At 41.3% G+C, this 26,519-nt stretch overlaps 1 protein-coding gene across 2 annotated transcripts; it reads left to right on the forward strand.

Moving 5' to 3' along the window:
* Positions 1 to 6,200: 6,200 nt before the first annotated feature.
* On the forward strand, positions 6,201 to 25,465 carry LOC138973721 (uncharacterized). Of its 2 annotated transcripts, XM_070346449.1 has the most exons (11): positions 6,201 to 6,317; positions 8,087 to 8,233; positions 9,604 to 10,253; positions 13,240 to 13,345; positions 14,114 to 14,290; positions 14,911 to 15,020; positions 18,080 to 18,188; positions 18,980 to 19,156; positions 19,752 to 19,890; positions 21,354 to 21,474; positions 22,311 to 25,465. In XM_070346449.1, exons 1-11 carry the CDS (start codon positions 6,296 to 6,298, stop codon positions 22,521 to 22,523), a joined length of 1,971 nt encoding a protein of 656 aa, XP_070202550.1. In that variant the 5' UTR covers positions 6,201 to 6,295; the 3' UTR covers positions 22,524 to 25,465. The 2 variants fall into 2 exon arrangements, with proteins under 2 accessions (XP_070202550.1, XP_070202551.1); XM_070346450.1 differs by lacking the exons at positions 13,240 to 13,345; positions 14,114 to 14,290; positions 14,911 to 15,020 and having other exon boundaries at positions 6,202 to 6,317.
* The last annotated feature ends 1,054 nt before the right edge of the window (positions 25,466 to 26,519 follow it).

Consider the following 26,519-nt stretch of genomic DNA (forward strand, 5'->3'; position numbering starts at 1 on the left):
TTCCGTTTCATATTTTTATTTTTATATTGCATATTATATGATTATTTGACTTATCACACTTTATAGAATAATGGATATTTCTACTTGCCTGTCTGTAAGGATCCAGATAACAAATCATATAAACCATAGAAAAAAAAGAACTAGTATGGAAAGTGAGTGTGTGTGAACATATTGTGTGAAAACCAACTCCATATTTTGTGTTACAATAAATACCTTATTTAGACAAATTGCTTCAAAAACTTTTTTTAAACAACAAAATACTCATACAGCAGAAAACTATACTCTATGATTTATGTCTTGCCCAAGTTTCAAACATTTTGACAGATAAATGGCAGCTAGACAAAAATAACAAAAAGTACACCCTCCGCTAGGTGGCACTGGCCCCTTAAAGGACAACAACATATAGGATTTGTGAAATTAAATCTGTTGCTGTCACTGTGGGACGTACACTAAGCTATCACACTTTTTAGGGTCGTCATTCGGTGAGTAACTTCTTTGAATCACTTTGCTGACGAGCCAAGCTGGTGAAGGATCTTTTGAAACTAATTCCAACTGCAATACCACTTGTCGCGTCAAGTGTCATAAGTACACCGGTCTAATGCAATGTTATTGCAAAGAAAACACAGAACAATTTGCTCAGCTTCGGTAAGAACCAGTTATGACAAGCGGGTCATTTTGAAAATCAGGTGGCGACACAAATTGAATAATCCCATTGATTTCATGATTGTGAGAGAACTGAAAAAAATGGCATGATCTCGCGCGCTCTGCTACATTACGAGAATTCAAGAGTGCTGGTAAATAGAAAAAGTGTGTGTGTGTATATATATATATATATATATATATATATATATATATATAAATCCTAAAGCCTCCTTAGGTCGACCAATTGTCGACCTAAGGCCCCCATTTTACAACACTTTCGATTTAGGTCGACCGAAAATCGGTCGACCTAAGGTTTGGCCCCTTTTCTGCAATCCCATTGGACTGACAGCATCGACCCTATCGCTATCGAGAAGACAGTGCCCAAAGTGTCTTGTCTGTAAATGGCATCAATTTGGGATTTACCGTTTAGGAAAAAAATCAAAAAGTAATTTTGAGACTTATGTTGACCTTTGGAAAATGGGGTCTTTAGGGCAACTATGATAAATTGTCAAATATATTTTTATCTGAGAGTGTTCCTTGTAAAAAAAATGAGATTTGTGGGAATTTTGTTTTACTCGAAATAATGAAATACGTATCCCATTCGTGCTTCTTCTCGTTTTGCGAAACTTGTCTTTTGTGAAAAGATACACAATTCACACTATGAGCCATCACGGATCCATTGATCTTCAAATGGTTCGACCACAGTCAGACGAAATTTGACCTGCCGCCCTCATCGGAGATGTGAAAGGACGCCATTTTTTCTGATGTGCTCTGCTGGTAAACAACTTTTGATGACTTTATTTGATTGTTTTGCAATGTAAAATATATACGTAAGTAATTTGAAATACAATGCTGATCATAAGCCTGATTTTTACTTTCCACATCGCTCTCTCCACAACTCAGTCGAGTCAGTGCTGAGTGCTCTGATTCTGAACATTGTCGAAGCGACGAAGGTGAACTTTCTGCGCATCGATTTCTTTCGATGTAAGCTTAATTGTAAGCGTTTAGTCTACCAACCCGAAGAACACATTTGCAAATTCGAGTAAAATATGTCGTGTGAAAACGTTCAGAGTGCTGTGTTTCATTTGGGTCTATAGAGTATAGTTTCTCACTCTCAGGTCACAGTGCAGCGAGTGCTGAGCTGCATGCTGACTTGTCAGTGACACTGACTGTCACTATAATGTCAGTGTTACAGAAGTTCAGCCACTGGTCATGGAAAATTAAAGTGTATTTATTGGTAAGGGAATTTGATAAACTTTTATGGGTTGATCTATGAACACTCCAGATGAAAGTCTTTAAACCGAGTCAAAATTGATGTGAACAAAAACATTCATTACTACAAAATTCTTCAAGTTCAACCGAATAAAACAAAAACCAGCACCCCTTTGTCACATTTGTGTTGGGAACACACTGACCACTAGCAATATCTGCAACTTGATAAGATGGTCACATGGGGGGGGGGGGGGGTGGACATGCACGTCTAGGCAACACAAAATCAGGGTTCCACACAGGCTCTGAGGTCAAGGGTATTCATACCCTTTCACCATAAAAGTAAAGGGTTTTCATACCCTTTCCTGATTGATCAAAGGGTATGGCATGTTGTCGGCGACTCTGTGTATTGCTTTGCTGTTTTACCAGGTTCTTGCATGTGCATGATGTCAATGTGTGCAGATTGCATTGTCAATTTGAGAGTGCTTTGAATAAAGGAAATAATTTATGACCATTGGGAAATGTCATATGTGTAAATTCTTGCTTGTAGCATTACAATAAGTGAATAACACCATTTATCTAATACAGGTCTATGATAACACTTAAACATTTACAGCAATTACCGCGGTATCAAAACACTAGTCAGAGGCTGAGAGCTTTCACAAAACGAACAAGTAAACTGGCTTGAAATTCTGAACAGTAAACTTTTATTAATAACCCAGAACCCAGCCACCAACTGACAATTATGAGTTTACCAGTGCAGTGCCACAGTTATTTTAAGAGTAGGTTGAAGACTCAGTTCTTCCCGTAGCTGGCTGCGACTTTCATGCTCGACGTGATGTGCTGTGCCCCAAAAGACATTCTTGTGCTGTGCTCTGTGAGAGGTGTTTTCTTTGTGCTTAATATTATTTTGTTCGACCTAGCTATTGATGTGTACATTGTTGTTAAACAGTTGTTTGTTTACCAGGGTTTGCTAGTGTGTGATAGGGTTCGTGTCCGTCTGAAGATGTTAGTTTCTTTGTTAGTCCTGTGTTGACAACTCTTCGACAAGCGCTTAGAACTGTACCCACGGAATACGCGCTATATAAGCTTCATATTGATTGATTGATTGATTTTCCCCAAAAATTCAGGGTAATGCTATGAAAAGTCAGTTCAGTTCCACAACAACAAGAATATTATTATGAGTATCAATAAGTTTGAAATTATTTGCCTGTTCAGTTGTTGGTTACAAATTAACAACACACCTATCAAGTGCCTGTTGAAATTCACATCTGCAACACACTTGTGACTGTGTCTCTCCACAACAACAGTTCAATCTAAGTTTCAACACACTAAAGCGTGGCATCATTGAAAGGGCGTTGCAACTGTATGGCTCTAATAATTATTACTCTGTAACTCAGTCTTTGGGTGAAGTCTTGGTGTTTTGTTTTGCAAGTCACAGCCACTGTCAACAGATTTCCTTAGTTTTCCTCATGGCTCCGTGCACTTGCAATGCCGCCCTTCCAGTGATGTCACGCTTTAGGTCAGTGCCTACGTGTTTAATCATCATTTTGTTAGGCCAGTCTCTCCACTGAGAGTCGGTTCCTTAGCTTTGACTTCCCCCGGTTCTGTTGACTAAAGCCTCTCTCACAGGGTACAGAAGTGATTGGAATGGTCAAGAGAATGTCACCAAGCATGCTAAAATCAGGTATCGCAAAAATGCAAACGTCAAAGTTCGTTGTTTTGGATCAACTGCAACAGGCTTTCTTGGTCGTGGCCTTTTCAAACACAAAGTCAGTGACAAAACTGATCGTCTGCAAACTTGCACGCTCGCGGTCTTCGCGGAACCAACAGAACCGAAAATAGCGGAGGGGAAGTAACTCTGGTCACGCTGACAGCGCCGACTTCCCGGAGACAGTAAAACACGTGTCGAGATCGCCGGTGAAGCTTTCCGAAATTAGTCTCCCGCGAAAAAAAACCCCAAAAAAACCTCGAGCGTCGCATAACCAGTCGTACCGTTTGTAAAACGATCAAAGTCATACCCTTTTGCCTTTCAAGTCGTACGTTATTATACCTCTTGGCAAAATAATTGTTACTTACCGACACCCTTTCAAAGAGCGTCTCGTACGTGATTTGGGGGGGTCAGAGGGTATAATACCTCCAATTTTACGTGATGTGGAACCCTGCAAAATATGTTATTGTGTATGATTTTTTTTATCCAGATACTTGCGGCAAAAATGGACTACTACCCTCATTACACCAGAGGTAGGAGGATGTGTGGTCCTCATGGCTTTACGCAATAATTCAGGTAAGAAAAGCTAAGACAAAAACTTGCATGAATTATTTCCAGTTAATCAAAGTGACTACCTTAACCTTTAGCCTGCCCTTCAGAGCCAAAATGAAGTATTGCCAGTCATAGTATCATAATTATGACTGGCAATACTTCATTTTGGCTTTATTATGAGTGGACTTACTGCTGTTTGACTTTGGAGGGCAGAGCTAGAATGGACACTTTCCTTCGTCGCTTTGATGCGGATGTAATGCCTTCACTACGGTTCTTGCCAGACACAGCTTTTTGATCTGATGAGGCCCCCACCTGTTCAATTACACATTAAGTGATTAACATGCTTCCATTTGAAACTTCGAAGTCTTCATCGGGGATTGACGCCCGACAAAAGCTAATTGAAGCCCGACGGAGCGAAGCGACGGAGGGCTTCAATTACTTTAGACTTTGGGAGAGCGTCAATCCACGATGAAGACCGAGAAGTTTCAAATGGAAGCATGTTAATGTTATTGTAATTGAATGTCAGTGTTACAGAAGTTCAGCCACTGGTCATGGAAAATTAAAGTGTATTTATTGGTAAGGGAATTTGATAAACTTTTATGGGTTGATCTATGAACATTCCAGATGAAAGTCTTTAAACCGAGTCAAAATTGATGTGAACAAAAACATTCATTACTACAAAATTCTTCAAGTTCAACCTAATAAAACAAAAACCAGCACCCCTTTGTCACATTTGTGTTGGGAACACACTGACCACTAGCAATATCTGCAACTTGATAAGATGGTCACATGGGGGGGGGGGGGGGTGGGGGGGGTGGACATGCACGTTGAGGCAACACAAAATATTTTTTTGTGTATGCTTTTTTTTATCCAGATACTTGCGGCAAAAATGGACTACTACCCTCATTACACCAGAGGTAGGAGGATGAGTGGTCCTCATGGCTTTACGCAATAATTCAGGTAAGAAAAGCTAAGACAAAAACTTGCATGAATTATTTCCAGTTAATCAAAGTGACTACCTTTAGCCTGCCCTTCAAAGCCAAAAACCGGCACGGTTGGCCTAGTGGTAAGGCGTCCGCCCCGTGATCGGGAGGTCGTGGGTTCGAACCCCGGCCGGGTCATACCTAAGACTTTAAAATTGGCAATCTAGTGGCTGCTCCGCCTGGCGTCTGGCATTATGGGGTTAGTGCTAAGCCTGGTTGGTCCGGTGTCAGAATAATGTGACAGGGTGAGACATGAAGCCTGTGCTGCGACTTCTGTCTTGTGTGTGGCGCACGTTATATGTCAAAGCAGCACCGCCTTGATATGGCCCTTCGTGGTCGGCTGGGCGTTAAGCAAACAAACAAACAAAAATCAAAGCCAAAATGAAGTATTGCCAGTCATATTATCATAATTATGACTGGCAATACTTCATTTTGGCTTTATTATGAGTGGACTTACTGCTGTTTGACTTTGGAGGGCAGAGCTAGAATGGACACTTTCCTTCGTCGCTTTGATGCGGATGTAATGCCTTCACTACGGTTCTTGCCAGACACAGCTTTTTGATCTGATGAGGCCCCCACCTGTTCAGTTACACATTAAGTGATTAACATGCTTCCATTTGAAACTTCGAAGTCTTCATCGGGGACTGACGCCCGACAAAAGCTAATTGAAGCCCGACAGAGCGAAGCGACGGAGGGCTTCAATTACTATAGACTTTGGGAGGGCGTCAATCCACGATGAAGACCGAGAAGTTTCAAATGGAAGCATGTTAATGTTATTGTAATTGAATGTCAGTGTTACAGAAGTTCAGCCACTGGTCATGGAAAATTAAAGTGTATTTATTGGTAAGGGAATTTGATAAACTTTTATGGGTTGATCTATGAACATTCCAGATGAAAGTCTTTAAACCGAGTCAAAATTGATGTGAACAAAAAACATTCATTACTACAAAATTCTTCAAGTTCAACCTAATAAAACAAAAACCAGCACCCCTTTGTCACATTTGTGTTGGGAACACACTGACCACTAGCAATATCTGCAACTTGATAAGATGGTCACATGGGGGAGGGGGGGGGGTGGACATGCACGTTGAGGCAACACAAAATATTTTATTGTGTATGCTTTTTTTTATCCAGGTACTTGCGGCAAAAATGGACTACTACCCTCATTACACCAGAGGTAGGAGGATGAGTGGTCCTCATGGCTTTACGCAATAATTCAGGTAAGAAAAGCTAAGACAAAAACTTGCATGAATTATTTCCAGTTAATCAAAGTGACTACCTTTAGCCTGCCCTTCAAAGCCAAAAACCGGCACGGTTGGCCTAGTGGTAAGGCGTCCGCCCCGTGATCGGGAGGTCGTGGGTTCGAACCTCGGCCGGGTCATACCTAAGACTTTAAAATTGGCAATCTAGTGGCTGCTCCGCCTGGCGTCTGGCATTATGGGGTTAGTGCTAGGCCTGGTTGGTCCGGTGTCAGAATAATGTGACTGGGTGAGACATGAAGCCTGTGCTGCAACTTCTGTCTTGTGTGTGGCGCACGTTATATGTCAAAGCAGCACCGCCCTGATATGGCCCTTCGTGGTCGGCTGGGCGTTAAGCAAACATACAAACAAAAATCAAAGCCAAAATGAAGTATTGCCAGTCATATTATCATAATTATGACTGGCAATACTTCATTTTGGCTTTATTATGAGTGGACTTACTGCTGTTTGACTTTAGAGGGCAGAGCTAGAATGGACACTTTCCTTCGTCGCTTTGATGCGGATGTAATGCCTTCACTACGGTTCTTGCCAGACACAGCTTTTTGATCTGATGAGGCCCCCACCTGTTCAGTTACACATTAAGTGATTAACATGCTTCCATTTGAAACTTCGAAGTCTTCATCGGGGATTGACGCCCGACAAAAGCTAATTGAAGCCCGACGGAGCGAAGCGACGGAGGGCTTCAATTAGACTTTGGGAGGGCGTCAATCCACGATGAAGACCGAGAAGTTTCAAATGGAAGCATGTTAATGTTATTGTAATTGAATCTGACGACAATCTCTTTCCTGCTTTCATGCGGTTGTAAACAGACAGAATTGGTTCTGTTCTGTTCACACACTACTTTCAGTCCACCTACCTGCAAGGGTCAAGTCCCAAGAAATGTCTCTGTATTCCTATCGTATCACTCTGCTCCTGTTTTGTTTTCTTTCACACACATTTTCCCTTCTTTTTTGACGGGTTTCTGGACAGCAAACTCTAAAACAAATTCTTTTCATCACAAAAGCGATCTTTGGAATTGACTGACGTAGTCCGGAAGAATTCATGCATTAACTTACGTCACGTACTCAACGTCATCACTTCGCATACCTTATGGTCTCGGTATTTCGTTGGCCTTCATATTTCCTACTTGTAAAATGACCCTCAAAGCTAACCGAGACTAGTTGAGGCTGTATCAATACGCCTCGCCAGCAGGTTGTTAATGGATTTTTTAGCGAGTGGTTATCGACAATTGTAATACAATCAAGTTTGCGTTTTAATGAAACAGATCCTGTGATTGGTCAGAATGTCCCAACTCATTACAAATTACCGGTGACTAATTGTCGATAGCCACTAGCTAAAAAATTCATTAACAACCTGCTCCGCACACTCGTGAATTACCAAGAGGCTGCAAATACCCACTCGTGGTTTATTTTCCACTAATCAACTCGTGGTCATTGTTTAAGCTCTATTTAATGACCGGTAATTTTTAATGAGTTGGGGCATTCTGACCAATCACAGGATCTGTTTCATTAAAACGCAAACTTGATTGAATTACAATTAACATTAACCAGAAAAGCCTTTTAACATATGATAATTATAAGAATAACTTTGAATGTAATTAGAAAATTGTTTGCCATTTGAAGAATATTCATACCATAAGACTAAATTGTTGAAAAGTGTCAAATGTACTGAAAGTAGATGGCTTTGTCAACTGACCATAAATACAATTGGTTCTTGTGCCTGTTGTATAGGAGCACCTGAAAGAGAAGGAACAATGGAACAGAAAGTACCAGCAGGAGGTCGACAGTCTGTCATTCCGCAACTAGCAGCTGTCCAAACGAGTTGTGGTACTGCAAGAGGAGCTGGAGGCCGTCGAGTCACAGAAGAAAAAACACAAGGTTGGCACATTTCTTTAAAGCAGTAAAGCGGTAATCAAGACACCAGCATTGACTTGACAGATACAGATTTCCTCTTCGTTGAATAGGGTTGAAGGCATGGCTATCATATTCCTTGGTGGTGGCAATTCCGTTCAATATGTTTTTGTAACGTCGTGAAATATATACTTTTCCCATAAAACTGAAAGCTTAGTGTTACTGCGACTTCATTTTATCATACTTATTTTCATAGTGTGGCATTTTTCGGTTCTCGTCTTTGTTTTGCCAATACATTAACCTTTACTTTAATTGTTTAAAGTTTTAACAAAAACTTACAATGGTAGGAACCCAAGAAAAAGTCCACCCCTCTGCTTTTTGAATGTAATCTATACCTGACTAAGTTTCAAATGTACATTAGTATTAGATAGGCCATGAAGCCTGTAAATGCCCCTTCTTGATCTTGTGATCATTTTATTGCTATTTATAGTACAGAAAAGGGAACCCGTAAGATTTTGCCATATTTTGTACTCTTGATTTTCTAAATTACGATTGATACGGTCTGTGGAAAAAAAGAGAAATAATTCCTAGACTTCTTGAGTTTCTACTTTCGGTTCACTCAGTTAGTGTAAAAAAACAACCTGTTACTATGGCCATTTTGAATCTCGTATGAAGTGACTAAACGAGATCAGTTGCGTTGATCAGCTCAAAGCGTGGAAAGCTCAATTTTTATCATGCAAAAACAACAACAAAGAGGTGGATCCTCAGCAGGAGCAAAGAAAAAGGCTGTTCGGGAACAGGAATTCCTTTCAACGTATGTTTTCCAAGTTTGACATCGATAGACACTGCATGTCAAAGCTAGACTCATAGGGATCCTGAAATTGACAACACCAAGAAAAGCCGCTGCCAGCATGAGGAGCATCACAGACTTTGTCTTTTGCAAAAGATCTACCCGAGGAACAGGGTGCAGTACATGCCAAAGCGATGTTATCCGAGCTGATAGTGAAAATGAATTTGTCATTGAGCACAGCAGATGTGATTTTACAAGCTGTCAAAAGTGTGTTTCCTGTCTTAAACATCGCGCAGAAGTCTAAGTGTTCCTGCAAGAAGGCTACAGCAATGATGAAACAGATGTCTAATGACATTAGGTCTTCTCTTAAAGAAAAAATCAACAAAGATTTCCATCTTTTTTTTTTTATCAATGACGGTGTGTGCAGCATGTTTGAAATGAATGATTAAAAGTTATGTGGAGTACTCTCATTTTTCTGAAAATGCACGTAGCTTTTTTTTTGTTAAACTCCATGGCAAAATTGAGGTCCCAAGGTCTGTATTACAATATATATATATATGCAACACATGCTTCTGTCAGTTAAAAGATATGATTTGTTTTTTATCAGCCTCATCTGGAGATGTACTGGTACCTCAGGCCTCATCTGGAGATGTACCAGTATTGCCAGCCTCATTTGGAGATGTACAAGTATTGCCAGCCTCGTCTGGAGATGTACTAGTATCACAAGCCTTATCTGGAGATGTACCAGTATCACCAGCCTCATCTGGAGATGTACCGCCATCACCAGCCTCATCTGGAGATTTACCAGTATCACCAGCCTTATCTGGATATGTACCAGTTTCACCAGTCTTATCTGGACATGTACCAGTATCACCAGCCTCATCTGGAGATGTACCGCTATCACCAGCCTTATCTGGAGATGTACTGATACCACCAACCTCATCTGGAGATGTACCGCTATCACCAGCCTTATCTGGAAATGTACCGATACCACCAGCCTCATCTGGAGATGTACCGCTATCACCAGCCTCATCTGGAGATGTACCGCTATCATCAGCCTCATCTGGAGATGTACCGCTATCACCAGTCTTATCTGGAAATGTACCGATACCACCAGCCTCATCTGGAAATGTACCGATACCACCAGCCTTATCTGGAGATGTACTGATACCACCAGCCTCATCTGGAGATGTACCGCTACCAAAAGCCTCATCTGGAAATGTACCGATACCACCAGCCTCATTTGGAGATGAACAGGTACGAAAAGCATTGTGATTTTGAACTTACTCACGGGTTACCTCCATTATGAAATTGACCGTTTTTGTTTGTTTATTTGTTGCTTAACGTCCAGCCGACTACGCAGAGCCATATCAGGACGAAAATTGACCGCTTTTATTTTTTAAACTTTCCAGGAAATGGGATTTAGCCACCTCTAGGTCGATGTTGTCAGTCTAATGAAATTGGAGAAAAGGCACCAATGGGTGGCCGAGTGGTAACGCACTTGCGCTCGGAAGTGAGTTCGACCCTGTGTCGGGGCGTTAGCAATTTTCTCCCCCCTTTCCTAACCTAGGTGGTGGGTTCAAGTGCTAGTCTTTCGGATGAGACGAAAAACCGAGGTCCCTTCGTGTACACTACATTGGGGTGTGCACGTTAAAGATCCCACGATTGACAAAAGGGTCTTTCCTGGCAAAATTGTATAGCCATAGATTAAAAAAATGTCCACCAAAATACCCGTGTGACTTTGAATAATAGGCCGTGAACAGTAGGATATGCGCCGAAATGGCTGCGATCTGCTGGTCGATGTGAATGCGTGATGTATTGTGTAAAAAAATCCATCTCACACGGCGCCTTGAGTCCGAGTCTGGAGATACGCGCGCGATATAAGACTTCATATAACCCATACTTGTCGGTCGCCCTATGCCTAAGTGGAATGTTTTGTATAATGGGAGCTTTAGGGCAACATTTGGCTTTAACACACACACACGTACATATATAGATTGGTTGAATTTAGAATAAAAAGAAAGTATGTAAAAGTCACAACATTCTTACACGTACTCGCATTCACTACCAAGAAACTGTTAATTTTTAGGATAGTTGGACATTAACTACAGTACCTGTGTAATCCAGAAAAACACACAAGATAAGCACATAATTGAGGCAAGTCAGGACCATTATGATGATCTGTGTCAAAAGCATCACATTTATTTTAACACGAATATTTATTGGACCATAGTGGCCGAGTGGGCTGCTTGCAGTCTCACTCAATGACAAAGTTAAGCAATGCCGAGCCTAGCCAAGTACTTGGATAAGTGACTGTCTGAGTTGTACACTGCTGTTAACTTGACCCCTCATGGAGGGCGGTGTCTCACTACTCTTTGGGATGAGATTTTAAAGGGAGGTCTATTCAGTATTCTGAGTACATATATGCACTCAAAATCAAGCTTGGACTTGATCCTGACGCCAATGTCCAACTCGGGTCAATGCAACCTGCAGAAACACACCCAGCATGCATCATAGTCTCAGAATAATCAAAATGATGATTGTGGAGACTCAACGAAAGGCAGGTGTGCTAAGCTGCCATAGTATTATGGGAAATGATTCTATTGTTATTGCAAATTTGTCTGGAAGCATGTGTCGACATAAGCTTGTATGTCTGCTTGATAGAGAATGGGATCTGGGTTGTCAGTAAAATGAAATTTGAGATTTTAAAAGAATCACCAAACCTTAGGGCGACAAAATATAAGTTGAAAGTATTGTACAATTGGAGCTTTACCTTTAGGACGACATTTGGTTGACCTAACTCCCCTATAGGATTTAACACAATATATATGTTATAATTTTGGTTGCCCTAATCAAAAGTATTGTATAATGGGAGCTTTAGGGCGACATTTGGCGAATTGGATCTGGGTTGTTACTAAAATGACATTTTACTTTTTTGAGATTTTTTTTTTATACACGTTTTTATTGAGTCACTTGAGAAAAAGTGACTCTATGTAATCGGTCAGTGTTAGTCTGTCCGGCCGGCCGTCCGGCCGGCCGTCCGTAGACACCACCTTAACGTTGGACTTTTCTCGGAAACTATCAAAGCGATCGGGCTCATATTTTGTTTAGTCGTGACCTCCAATGACCTCTACACTTTAACGATGGTTTCGTTGACCTTTGACCTTTTTCAAGGTCACAGGTCAGCGTCAAAGGAAAAATTAGACATTTTATATCTTTGACAAAGTTCATCGGATGTGATTGAAACTTTGTAGGATTATTCTTTACATCAAAGTATTTACATCTGTAGCCTTTTACGAACGTTATCAGAAAAACAAGGGAGATAACTAGCCTTTTCTGTTCGGCAACACACAACTTAACGTTGGGCTTTTCTCGGAAACTATAAAAGTGACCGGGCTCAAATTTTATGTGAACGTGACTCATTGTGTTGTGAATAGCAATTTCTTCCTGTCCATCTGATGCCTCATATAATATTCAGAACTGCGAAAGTGACTCGATCGAGCGTTTGCTCTTCTTGTTTCTTCTTGGTACACGACATCAACATCAGACAGCAACACTTTTTTTTAGATTTGAAAGGAAGCACCAAACCTTAGGGCGAAAAAAATATGTGAAAGTATTGTACAATAGGAGCTTTAGGATGACATTTGGTCGACCTAGCTCCCCTGTGGGATTTAACACACATGCATATATATATATATATATATGTTATAATTTTGGTCGCCCTAATCAAAAGTATTGTATAATGGGAGCGTTAGGGCGACATTTGGCGAATTGGATCTGGGTTGTTACTAAAAAAAAATGACATATTACTTTTTTGAGAATTTTATTTTTTCAGTTTTTTTTTTTTTATACACGTTTTTATTTCTTCTTGGTACACGACATCAACATCAGACAGCAACACTTTTTTTGAGATTTGAAAAGAATCACCAAACCTTAGGGCGAAAGAAAATACGTTGAAAGTATTGTACAATAGGAGCTTTAGGATGACATTTGGTCGATCGACCTAGCTCCCCTGTGGGATTTAACACACACGCATGTATATATATATGTCAAAAATGGTGTGAATGTGATCATACTTTCTCCAAGTCCTTTTTCAAAAATTGACCCGATATTCCGATCTACTTACAAATACCTTTTGGGGTTTAAATTGTGATGTTTTAGTTTAAATAAAAGTTCCACATGATTCTATGCTCCGCCTTGCAAGAGACATCACATTAACTTAACTGTGAATATTTTGTTTTAGGATGAAGACTACTGTCAGGAGAGTGATTTTGATTCTGATAGCACACCTTCTTCCTGCGATTACCCTATGCTGTCACCACCTGCACAAAGGAAGAAAACTTGCCAAGGTAAAAGTCAATGAAAGAAACTGTGAGAAGTAGTAACTCACTGACTGCGACAATTCATGGTTGACCAATTTACTTAAAATTCAGCTTTCCTGAGCCAGAAACCACAACTTGGTCTATAGTTCAGGACATTTCCTAGTCGAGTTGCAATCAATTATTGTACTATCAAGGAAACAGTTTCTTGTGTAAAGAATTTAACATGCTATACGGTGTTGTTGCCAGGCCTCGGTCTTTTGTCTGTGACGCATTCCTTTCTGATTTGACGCATTGGACCTAGCCTTGTCCGGTCGATGGACCGATAGTTTTTACGTTTTGGTGGTCAACTGACCGATACATATTCGTACAAGGCGGACAAGGTCTGCAATGAATGGAATGGGAGTTGCAAAGTCGGAAAACAAACCCCGATCGAAATGCTCATGTTTGCTACGAGTGAAAAATGCACTCGGTGCCGACTCTGTGTTTGTCGTCATTGACTCTGTGTTTGTCGTCTTTGACACTCGAGGCTGCGTTTACGGAAATACCCGTTCCAGCCGGTGTACCTAATTATCGAAAACGGCGCAAACAGCGGAAATTTCATCAATATAATATTACGGCATGGTAATTTGGACCTATTGTTTTTTTAAAGTCAGGACATTTGGACTTATTGTTTTTTTTTAGGGAGGTCCAAATGACCTATTGTCTTCTTAGGCTGGCAACAACACTGGCTATACTTTTTCCCACATAAAAAAGACTTGTGCCCATTGTGATATGTACATTGTACTTGTTTGACAGGCATGGTTACAACAAGTCAGCAAAGTCTGGTTTTCTCGATGGCTGGTTGGCACCCCGTTGCCTTGGCACCTCAAGCAATGATGTTGCCAGCGCAGTCTGTGTCTCGTCTTACGTCTCCCAACAATGTCCAGCTTCCCACCGACCTTACTGTCCTTCAGCAGCAGCTCAGGACTACAGGTATGTTATTCTTCAGCGTGTGGCATCACCGTATTTGATCTTTTACCCTTGTTAAATGCTTCTCATTCAAGTCACTGCACAGCAGAACATGCATGAACTTTTAAAACCAGCTCGCTGCACAATTGTTAAGTACCTATTTTATGAAGCAACTGCTTGTTTGCGAAAATGAGTGTGCCTGCATCAATACTACGTGTTTATCACTAAATCAGTGACTGATTAGACCGTCCTTCCGGAGGGTGAAATGAATAGGCTAAAGTTGCTGATGCGACCCCCATTCATATTTCACACTGTCAGACTGTACGGTAGGCTACGGTTCATGTTGGTTGATAAATATTGGCTTCAAATTGGTACCCTTGAAAATGACAGAAGGCCGCCTTACAATTCTTAAACTTCTTGAGTTTCTACTTTTGTGACATGACGTGACCGAGTTTTGTATGAAGTGAAGAAACGAGATCAGTTGTATTGATCTGTTCAAAGCGTGGAAAGCTCAATTTCCATCAGGCAAAAACAACAACAAAGAGGTGGATCCTCAGCTGGGCCAAAGAAAAAGGCGGTTCGGGAACAGGAATTCCTTTCAAAGTATGTGTCAGTAAAAAGATGACCTGATTTTTTTTCATCAGCCTCATCTGGAGATGTACCGCTACCACCAGCCTCATCTGGAGATGTACCGCTACCACCAGCCTCATCTGGAGATGTACCGATAAAACCAGCCTCTTCTGGAGATGAACAGGTACGAAAAGCCTTGCGATTTGAACTAACTCACGGGTTACCTACTTCCTGAATTTGACTCTCCGGATGACTTTTTTAACTTTTCACAGGAAATGGGAATTGGGCCCCGCCACACCCCCCCCCCCCCCCCCCGGGGGTAATTATTGTCAGTCCAATGGAAGCACAAATACTATGGTCATCCTAAGTGGAAAGTAGTGTATAATGGGATCTTTAGGGCGACATTTGGTCGACTTAACTCCCCTGTAAGCTTTAACACATACACATGTATATTGGTTGAATTTAGAATAAAAAGAAAGTATGTAAAAGGCACAACATTCTTACACGTACTTGCATTCACCACCAAGAAACTGTTAATTTTTAGGATAGTTGGACATTAACTACGGTACCTGTGTAATCCAGAAAAACACACAAGATAAGCACATAAATGAGGCAAGTCAGGACCATTATGATGATCTGTGTCAAAAGCATCACATTTATTTTAACACGAATATTTATTGGACCATAGTGGCCGAGTGGGCGGCTTGCAGTCTCACTCAATGACAAAGTTAAGCAATGCCGAGCCTAGGCAGTACTTGGATAAGTGACTGTCTGAGTTGTACACTGCTGTTAACTTGACCCCACATGGAGGGCGGTGTCTCACTACTCTTTGGGATGAGATTTTAAACTGAGGTCTATTCAGTATTCTGAGTACATATGCCCTCAAAATCATGCTTGGACTTGATCCTGACGCCAATGTCCAACTCGGGTCAATGCAACCCGCAGAAACACACCCAGCATGCATCATAGTCTCAGAATAATCAGAATGATGATTGTGGAGACTCAAGGAAAGGCAGGTGTACTAAGCTGCCATGGTATTATGGGAAAAGGTTCTATTGTTATTGCAAATTTGTCTGGAAGCATGTGTCGACATTAGCTTGTATGTCTGCTTGATAGGCAATGTGATCTGGGTTGTCAGTAAAAATGAAATTTGAGATTTGAAAAGAATCACCAAACCTTAGGGCGACAGAATATAAGTTGAAAGTATTGTACAATTGGAGCTTTAGGACGACATTTGGTCGACCTAGCTCCCCTGTAGGATTTAGCACAATATATGTTATATTTTTGGTCGCCCTAATCAAAAGTATTGTATAATGGGAGCTTTAGGGCGACATTTGGTGAATTGGATCTGGGTTGTCACTAAAATGACATTTGAGATTTGAAAGGAAGCACCAAACCTTAGGGCGAAAGAAAATACATTGAAAGTATTGTACAATTGCTGAATTGGAGCTTTAGGATGACATATGTTCGACCTAGCTCCCCTGTGGAATTTGACACACACGCATATTATATATACTGTTCAAAAAAAGAAACGCATAGTTGCTACTTGCCAAATTTGTTTTATTTTTCGAAAAAAATAACAGAAAATCCAATATTTAGATTATTTGTTTGAATTTTGGTATGGACACAGTTGAATGCACACACAGTTCATTTGCATCTTCAAATCAATCAGTCAATCAATACGATTGGGTGCCGAGGCTGTCAAGTCAGTAGGGGGTGTGACTGCCTTGAGCAGCAACAACTGCCCGGCACCTTCTGGGCATGGACTGGATCAGATGCCGGATATCTTGCTGTGGGATGGTGTCCCACTCCTCCTGAAGTGCCTGCAATAGATCGCGGTGATTTGCTGGCGCTTCTTCTTGCCTGCGCACACGTCTGTCCAATTCATCCCAGAGGTGTTCTATCGGGTTCATGTCTGGCGACATGGATGGCCAGGGAAGCACCTGGACATGGTGGTCGGTGAGGAACTGGGTGGTGAGTCGTGCTGTGTGCGGGCGAGCGTTGTCCTGCTGGAATATGGCATCCTGGTCAGCCAGAAGAGGAAGGGCGTGTGGGCGCAGAATTTCCTCCACGTATCGCTGGGCAGTTATGCGCCCTTGGACGTGCACCAGGGTGCTCCTTCCAGCGGTATTGATCGCCCCCACACCATGACGCCTCCACCACCATGAATGGGTGCCTCATCCACACAGTTGGGCGCGTAACGTTCGTTTACTCTCCGGTAGACCCTCCTCCGACCATCATGTCGCTGGAGCAGGAAGTAGGACTCGTCGCTGAACCACACGTGTCTCCAGTGATTCCGGACGGTCCAGCGAAGGTGCTGGTTGCCCCACTGCACTCGGTTCTGGCGATGGCGGCGGGTGAGGACAGCTCCTCTGTGAGGTCTGCGAGCTCTCAAACCAGCTTTATGCAGGCGGTACTGCACGGTCTGGTCCGATAATCGGTGTGGCCCGGGGAGAGCCTGGACAGAAGATGAGGCCGACAGGAAACGATTCCGGAGGTGGCGGAGCCGTATGAAACGGTCCTGAGCAGCAGTTGTCGCCCTTGGTCTTCCCGCTCGTGGCAAGTCAGCAACGGAGCCAGTGGCTTGAAACCTGACCCACAGTCTACTGATGGTGCCCTGGGACACGTGGAAGTGCCTGGCGATTGCACTTTGACTTTGGCCTGCTTGTAAACGACCCAATGCAATTTGGCGGTCTTCTCTGCTCAATCGGGCCATCTTTCGTCGCTGAATTGTCGTCTGATTTCTTTGTGGCGAACAATCCGCTTTTATGGGTTTTGGAAGACATGGTGAGAGCTCAATATTCCCCGAGTTTCACGAGATTACACTGAAGCATGACGAGTGGTCATGCCAAATGAGCAATTTTGACATTGTAGCCACTGATAACGCATGCGTCACGTGCAGAGCTCACTTGTGGCAATGGACGAAAGGTCGACGACCAGATAAACATTTTCTGCAGTTTGGTGGATATCCTTGTAGCCATATAACTAAATTAACCAAATATTACAAGCTATGCGTTTCTTTTTTTGAACAGTATATATATGATAATGTCAAAAATGGTGTGAATGTGTTCATACTTTCTCCAAGTCCTTTTACTGAAAAGGACCTTTGACTCGATATTCCGATCTACTTACGCATACTCTTTGGGGTTTACATTGTGATGTTTAAATAAAAGTTCCACATGATTCTATGCTCCGCCTTGCAAGAGACATCACATTAACTTAACTGTGAATATTTTGTTTTAGGATGAAGACTTATACCGTCCGGAGAGTGATTTTGATTCTGATAGCACACCTTCTTCCTGCGATTACCCTATGCTGTCACCACCTGCACAAAGGAAGAAAACTTGCCAAGGTAAAAGTCAATGAAAGAAACTGTGAGAAGTAGTAACTCACTCACTGCGACAACTCATGGATGACCAATTTACTTAACTCATGGATGACCAATTTACTTAAGATTCAACTCTCCTGAGCCAGAAACCACAACTTGGTCTATAGTTCAGGACATTTCCTAGTCAAGTTGCAATCATTTATTGTACTATCAAGGAAACAGTTTCTTGTGTAAAGAATTTAACATGCTATACAGTGTTCTTGCCAGGCCTTGGTCTTCGGTCTCTGACGCATTCCTTTCTGATTTGACGCATTGGACCTAGCCTTGTCCGGTCGATGGACCGATAGTTTTTACGTTTTGGTGGTCAACTGACCGATACATATTCGTACAAGGCGGACAAGGTCTGCAATGAATGGAATGGGAGTTGCAAAGTCGGAAAACAAACCCCGATCGAAATGCTCATGTTTGCTACGAGTGAAAAATGCACTCGGTGCCGACTCTGTGTTTGTCGTCATTGACTCTGTGTTTGTCGTCATTGACACTCGAGGCTGCGTTTACGGAAATACCCGTTCCAGCCGGTGTACCTAATTATCGAAAACGGCGCAAACAGCGGAAATTTCATCAATATAATACTACGGCATGGTAATTTGGACCTATTGTTTTTTTAAAGCCAGGACATTTGGACTTATTGGTTTTTTTTTAGGGAGGTCCAAATGACCTATTGTCTTCTTAGGCTGGCAACAACACTGGCTATACTTTTTCCCACATAAAACAGACTTGTGCCCATTGTGATATACATTGTACTTGTTTGACAGGCATGGTTACAACAAGTCAGCAAAGTCTGGTTTTCTCGATGGCTGGTTGGCACCCCGTTGCCTTGGCACCTCAAGCAATGATGTTGCCAGCGCAGTCTGTGTCTCGTCTTACGTCTCCCAACAATGTCCAGCTTCCCACCGACCTTACTGTCCTTCAGCAGCAGCTCAGGACTCCAGGTATGTTATTCTTCAGCGTGTGGCATCACCGTATTTGATCTTTTACCCTTGTTAAATGCTTCTCATTCAAGTCACTGCACAGCAGAACATGCATGCACTTTTAAAACCAGCTTGCTGCACAATTGTTAAGTACCTATTTTATGAAGCAACTGCTTGTTTGCGAAAATGAGTGTGCCTGCATCGATACTACGTGTTTATCACTAAATCAGTGTCTGATAAGACCGTCCATCCGGAGGGTGAAATGAATAGGCTAAAGTTGCTGATGCGACCCTCATTCACATTTCACACTGTTAGACTGTACGGTAGGCTACGGTTCATGTTGGTTAATAAATATTGGCTTCAAATTGGTACCCTTGAAAATGACAGAAGGCCGCCTTACAATTCTTAAACTTCTTGAGTTTCTACTTTTGTGACATGACGTGGCGAGTCTCGTATGAAGTGACGAAACGAGATCAGTTGTATTGATCTGTTCAAAGCGTGGAAAGCTCAATTTCCATCATGTAAAAACAACAACAAAGAAAAAGGCGGTTCGTGAACAGGAATTCCTTTCAAAGTTTGTGTCAGTAAAAAGATGACCTGATTTATTTCTCATCAGCCTCATCTGGAGATGTACCGCTACCACCAGCCTCATCTGGAGATGTACCGCTACCACCAGCCTCATCTGGAGATGTACCGCTACCACCAGCCTCATTTGGAGATGTACCGATAAAACCAGCCTCATCTGGAGATGACAGGTACGAAAAGCCTCGCGATTTGAACTAACTCACGGGTTACCTACTTCCTGAATTTGACTCTCCGGATGACTTTTTAACTTTATAAGCCTGTGATTAAGGTGACCCACAAACTGTTACCAGACACTCCCTGGACTTATATTAAGCCTAGTGCAGAACCGCGCGAGGTGACATGTGACTCATTTCGTGGTGGAGGGTCACATTTTAAGGATTTTTTGCATTTTACTTCAGTATCTGTGTAATCCAGAAAAGACACAAGATAAGCGCATAATTGAGGAGAGTCGGGACCATTATGATGATCTGTGTCAAAAGCACATTGAACACGACTATTAATGGGACCATAGTGGCCGAGTGGGCGACTTGCAGTCTCACTCTATGACAAAGTTAAGCAATTTGAGATTTAAATAGAAGCACCAAACCTTAGGGCGACTGAAAATAAGAAAAGTATTGCATGATTAGAGCTTTAGGACGACATTTGATCAACCTAGGTCCCCTGTTGAATTTAAAGGCACACGCAGCTTCCCGTAAACCATCACAGACACTGTCAGGCTTTTACACACAGTACAAACACCCTTGCATTTCAACACTCACCACTTGAGAACATCGTAGGTGCCCTCCGAAAAGAGCGAGCACTTATGAACGAATTTATTTTTGCGTGGCCAGCCGGATTGTCTGATCAGACAATGGGATGGCTCGTTTTGGCGCTAGACCTAACTTATACTAATAAATTGACAGCTTGTTACACAAATATTCTTAAATAATTCTTTTTTCATTAAGACAAAATCAGTAAAACTCGAAGATTTTAAAGTTTAAAAACTAGCCCTGAAGCGTGTCCTGCAAAACGTGTTTCTCGTAGCAGACGAATGTTCAGCATGTCGCCAGTTTCTTTGAACGGTCAGCCGACACCATTCACTTCGTGTGACTCGCAGCCATTTGTTGCGTTTTAGATAACGAGCCATGGCAGATACAGCGAGTCGCATTGAAATCAAGGACTGACTACTAAATTGTGAGAAAAAAAGGGAAAGTAGATCACATGGGTTCACGATGGCTCAGGGGTTAGATTAACCACGAAAACAGGTGTGTGGTTTACTCGAGCTAAACAAAAAAACTGTGTCATTTAATGCTATTCACTAAATGCTATTGCAAGTGTGTTCGATAAGGTTAGAACTGCTTTTTCATGAAAAGATTTGAATCGTTCTGTAAACCATTTGGGACGGACTGGGGCTTTAACACACACGCATTACAAGTCAAATAGTGTGAATGTGATAATTTTTTCTCCTTCCTCCAAGTACTTTTAGTTTTACTCAAAAGGACCTATGACCAGATTTCCAGATCTACTGACAAATACGTTTTGAGCTTTCATTTGTGATGTTTAGATAAAAAATAAAAAAAAGAGTTTCACATGATGGCATGTTCCGCCTTGCCAGAGACATCACTATAACTTAACTGTGAATATTTTGTTTTAGGATGAAGACTACAGTTACGATCCGGAGAGTGATTCTGATTCTGATGGCACACCTTTTTCAAGCTACATGTACTACTACTCAATGCTGTCACCACCTGCAAAAAGGAAGAAAACATGCCAAGGTAAAAGTCCGTGAAAGAAACTGAGAAGTAGTGACTCTATGACTGCAACCTTTCATGATTTGCCAATTTACCTAAAATTCAGCTTTCCTGAGCCAGAAGCAAGACTTGTCTATAGACTATAGTTCAGGACATTTGCATATGCAGTTGCAATCAACTAGTGTACTATCAAGAAAACAGTTTCGTGTGGACAGAATTGTACATGCTCTACATTTTCCCATCTTTGTTAAAACATTAAGTCAAAATTTGACTAAATGTAAAAAACATCAATTTTGAAAACAACACTGGACAGCAATTAAAAATAGCATTCACCAAAACTGGCAACATGGTCTCAAAAGCTTCCTCACCTCATGTCTGACACATGCATGCACACACACACACACACAAACACACACACACACACACACACATACACACACACATACACACACACACACACGCATCTCTGCCTTATGCAGCTTCATTTGTTTCTAAGGAAAATGCTGGGAGTCCATGGTTTCCAGGGAAATTGTATATTTGTGAAACACGTTATTCACCAGTCTTGCAAAGACCAGGCAAAAGTTACTAAATGTTCAGTTAAGCTGCTGCAACATTCCCCCATTTTGAAATTTTTACCATGCTCCTTTTTGTTGTGAACATAAAGATCTGAACCTGGGCTTTTATTTCCAGGAAGCGATCACTTTTCATAATCGTTGATATTGGTTTTGGTTATGCCTAATATGATCACATGGTTATTCTTCAAGAAGCGTTGTTCAGTTTTCATTTTTTTCTTGGGTAGAGCTGCTTTGATCTTTGAAAACTTTGTAATAGGATTTTTTGCATATTTTGTTTTTTTTCAGAAATACCAGACAAACACGATGTACTGCCACCTGCCTCAAACGGACTGCCACCTGCCTCAGATGAGCTGCCACCTGCCTCAAATGGACTGCCACCTGCCTCAGACGGACTGCCAAACATTTCTTCCAAGAAACCGAAACGACCTTGCCTATATTGTGGCCAATTTCAAAGTGTGCTCATCAGACACTTACAAAGAAAACATTCTAATGAAGTAAGGGTTGCTGCAGCCATGAAGCTGCCTGCTTGTTCTAATGCGCAACTTGATTGTGGGCAGGCTTACCCTTTTTAAAATCAAAAAACAAGAAAGGTAGGTTGTTGGAACGTTTGTTATTGGATTTACATTAACATAAAACGTTTTAAGAGAACAGCCTTCCTTCTGTATGTTTTTGCTCATTGAACACCTTTGATTTCACCAACTCTTTTTTCTTCTTGTCACTGAGCTCTGACCGGTACGGTTGGCCTAGTGGTAAGGCGTCCGCCCCGTGATCGGGAGGTCGTGGGTTCGAACCCCGGCCGGGTCATACCTAAGACTTTAAAATTGGCAATCTAGTGGCTGCTCCGCCTGTCGTCTGGCATTATGGGGTTAGTGCTACGACTGGTTGGTCCGGTGTCAGAATAATCAGAATAATGTGACTGGGTGAGACATGAAGCCTGTTCTGCGACTTCTGTCTTGCGTGTGGCGCATGTTATATGTCAAAGCAGCACCGCCCTGATATGGCCCTTCGTGGTAAAACGCTGGCAGTTTCTTTGTTTTTGGATTTACCCTTTTTAACGCAAGAATGGATGGTGAACCAGCCAGACTGACACTGTGTGAATGGCAAGAAGCAGAAAGCAATCATTGGGTGGTACTGGTTCAATCTCGGCAGCTAAACTAAAGAGTATGTGTGTATGTAAAATCACCCATGACAGATGTGTACTGGTTCAATCTCGGCAGCTAAACTAAAGAATATCAAGTATGTGTTTTGAAAATCGTTGTCAGTATCGGATAAAGGAGAATTTCACTTGAGACTCGACCGAGGCCTGGTTTGTGTTATTATGCAAGGTCCGGTACTATGAACAAATTTGGTCAAATCCACTACAAATGTATGCGTGTTTGGCTTATTTCATAGAGTAAAAAGTTCACGCACTAAACATTTTATGTTGACCGACAAAAGTGTGCCTCGTACACTCTAAATATTTGGACGCCAGATACCTCTGCAATGACCGGAACAGAGCTGAGCAGAAAATGCAATCAGGTGTTCTATCTCAGACTAATCAAAGCAGTCTGACACAAGCCTGATCACTTGGATCGTCACTAATCTATTCAAGAGTTCTGCATTGCCCATTATCTCCCATTCAAACCCTCTTTTGTACTGTGAGTTAGTAATCGCTGAACGATCGCTGTTAATGTTATAGCGATACTGGTGAAAACGAAATGTAATATTTTGAGTGCATGCAGTAATTGAAGGGCGCACAAAGCATGTGACTACCCTCCAGTGACTGCACTCATAACCTTTTGAGATGAGTGGTTGTAAGGTATTATAATAAGACTTCCTCTCCACAATACAAGTGCCTGTTGTTGTTATTCATGTTCAATTGATGGGAAGCTAATTCTGGAGGATAAATAGAAAACAATTAAGCTTTTTTAATAGGTTACAATAATGTCATCATTTATTTCTCATTGAAAATTTCAAATCATTTTATATCATTTTGCTTTAAAAGTTGTCAGTCGTGTCTTGAAATCGATGACATTTGTTTTATGTTTTGCTTCTAATACTGAGTTCTAATGACAGAGTAAATATAGCATTGTAATTTGTAATACCATGCACAGTTCAAACTGTCAATCACGCTCCTTCCCAGTTTGTGATATGTATGTACATGAATTCTGTAAGTGGTCAATTTGTGTGTGGCATTGATCAACATTGCAAACAACACAGTTAATCTATGCAATCATGTACATCAAAATAATTTCAAAGAACTGTTCTCTGTTTTAATCTGTATTTGTTTCACTTCTCTGGGGTAAATTAGTTCCCCAATAAATCCTGTTGCATTGTAAATGCATGCCATTTATTTTCTTCTGTCTTGACTTTATTTTGCCAAAAATGTTATGCTTGGAAGAGGGCTTAGTAACTCTCTCCAAAAGGCCACTGGTTCTGATTCTACTCAATTACGATTGTTTTCTTGATAGTGTACATTTGATTGAAATTTTAACTAAAATTTGTTGTTTCTGTGCTTCATTAATCTTCTTCAATTTGAGGTATCTTGGTGTAGCTTGTGTGTTTATGACATCATTTCTGCCCTAACATTTACAATGATTTCAACATAAAAGATAACTTAAACATACTAAATATGGATCTCTATGTTGTTAATGATTAGGTGAAATGTAAGACTACCAAAATATGTGTGCCATAATTCTGCACACGATATTTTTTCTTTCAAACAGATCATTGGTAATCTGAACCGTACACTTGCAAGTGGTCAAATTACTTTTTTGTGTTCTCAAATTGTTTCATGGCAGAGATTTAAAAAGACCTCAATTAGTGTACTGTAAACTATAGAGCATTTATTGTGATCTTAGCAGACTTTCACTGTGCTGTTCTGGAAAGAACGTCGGCAAGACTATTGAAAGCGTTCTGCATTTAGAACATTGACAGATCATGCAGAACACACTGAGAGCCCATAACAGCTTACTTTTTCAGTTCATTCAGCACACAAAAGATGATCACAGCAGCTAACTCTCAAAACAGAACATTTGAATGCCGTTCTCAAACTGTTTCAAATAAGTGAGTGTGTGCAATTCCCATCATGTTCATTTAGAGTGTAGTAGGGCCCCAGATCAATCCAGCATTGAGTGCATTTCTGCCATTACCTGACAACAATAGACCTTTTGCAAGTGTATTCTTTGCAAGAACTTTATTCTTGTACATACTTGTAAGTTGTCTTTTTTTCCCGTTTTTGTTACCCTCTACAGAGAGGTCCCACTCGCAACTCTGTACAACATCCCTTTTGTCAAATCTCCCTTACTGAACAAAGTATAGTAGGTTTTGGACTCGAACAATATGGTAAGTGTAGGGAAGCGATTTAAGAACAAGTGCGCACATTAAAACATCATTGCTGAAGGTGTATGTGTATAATTTTATTCTTGTTTTTGACAAATAAATGAGCTGTTGAACAAATACACATTCGTTGACTTATCGCAGTTTGCATTGTATGTGTTAATGTGTGTATATGTACATCCTGTTATATGTTTTTCTTCTGTGATGTACTTTGCTTACATCTGCCTGTTAACATTACAACAAGGCATTCCTATTGATATGTTTAAATTTTGCAAACAGTGACCTTTTATTTCTGACTTGGGAACAACACTGATGAAAGCATCTATCATTTTTTCTGTCACAACTCATACACAAAATCTATTGCACGTTTTGAACTGTTTATTAAAACTGCCAACAGAATAATTAGTGATGAAACAGCCATGATTACACTCAACACAAAGCATCAGGAACCTTAAATAATAACGATTTCGAAAGCGCGAACTGCAGAGTTTGAGCACATAACTAAATGACAATTAAAATGACGGGCGCAGTGGCGTGGTGGTAAGACGTCGGCCTCCTAATCGGGAGGTCGTGAGTTCGAATCCCGGTCGCTGCCGCCTGGTGGGTTAAGAGTGGAGATTTTTCCGATCTCCCAGGTCAACTTATGTGCAGACCTGCTAGTGACTTAACCCCCTTCGTGTGTACACGCAAGCACAAGACCAAGTGCGCACGGAAAAGATCCTGTAATCCATGTCAGAGTTCGGTGGGTTGTAGAAACACGAAAATACCCAGCATGCTTCCTCCGAAAGCGGCGTATGGCTGCCTAAATGGCGGGGTAAAAACGGTCATACACGTAAAATTCCACTCGTGCAAAAACACGCGTGTACGTGGGAGTTTCAGCCCACGAACGCAGAAGAAGACAATTAAAATTGTTAAAATAATAATAATAACTGGACATTTTTAAGTGCATAACCTATGGCTCTAGGCCCTTTACAAAACTTTGTGAACAACAAAATATACAAATACTGGTCGCCTTAATATACCTTATAAATTGGTTGCCCTAAGCTACCCGAAAAGGCGTGTCGCCGTAACCCCCACTCTTGCATTATTTTCATTAAGGCGACCATGCAAAACACCTATATCTTAATCTTGACAGATTTTCACGTTCAATTCATGACAGTCGGGTGTAGGTCAATT

This window comes from Littorina saxatilis, linkage group LG8, assembly GCF_037325665.1.
Source record: "Littorina saxatilis isolate snail1 linkage group LG8, US_GU_Lsax_2.0, whole genome shotgun sequence".
Taxonomy (NCBI): domain Eukaryota; kingdom Metazoa; phylum Mollusca; class Gastropoda; order Littorinimorpha; family Littorinidae; genus Littorina; species Littorina saxatilis.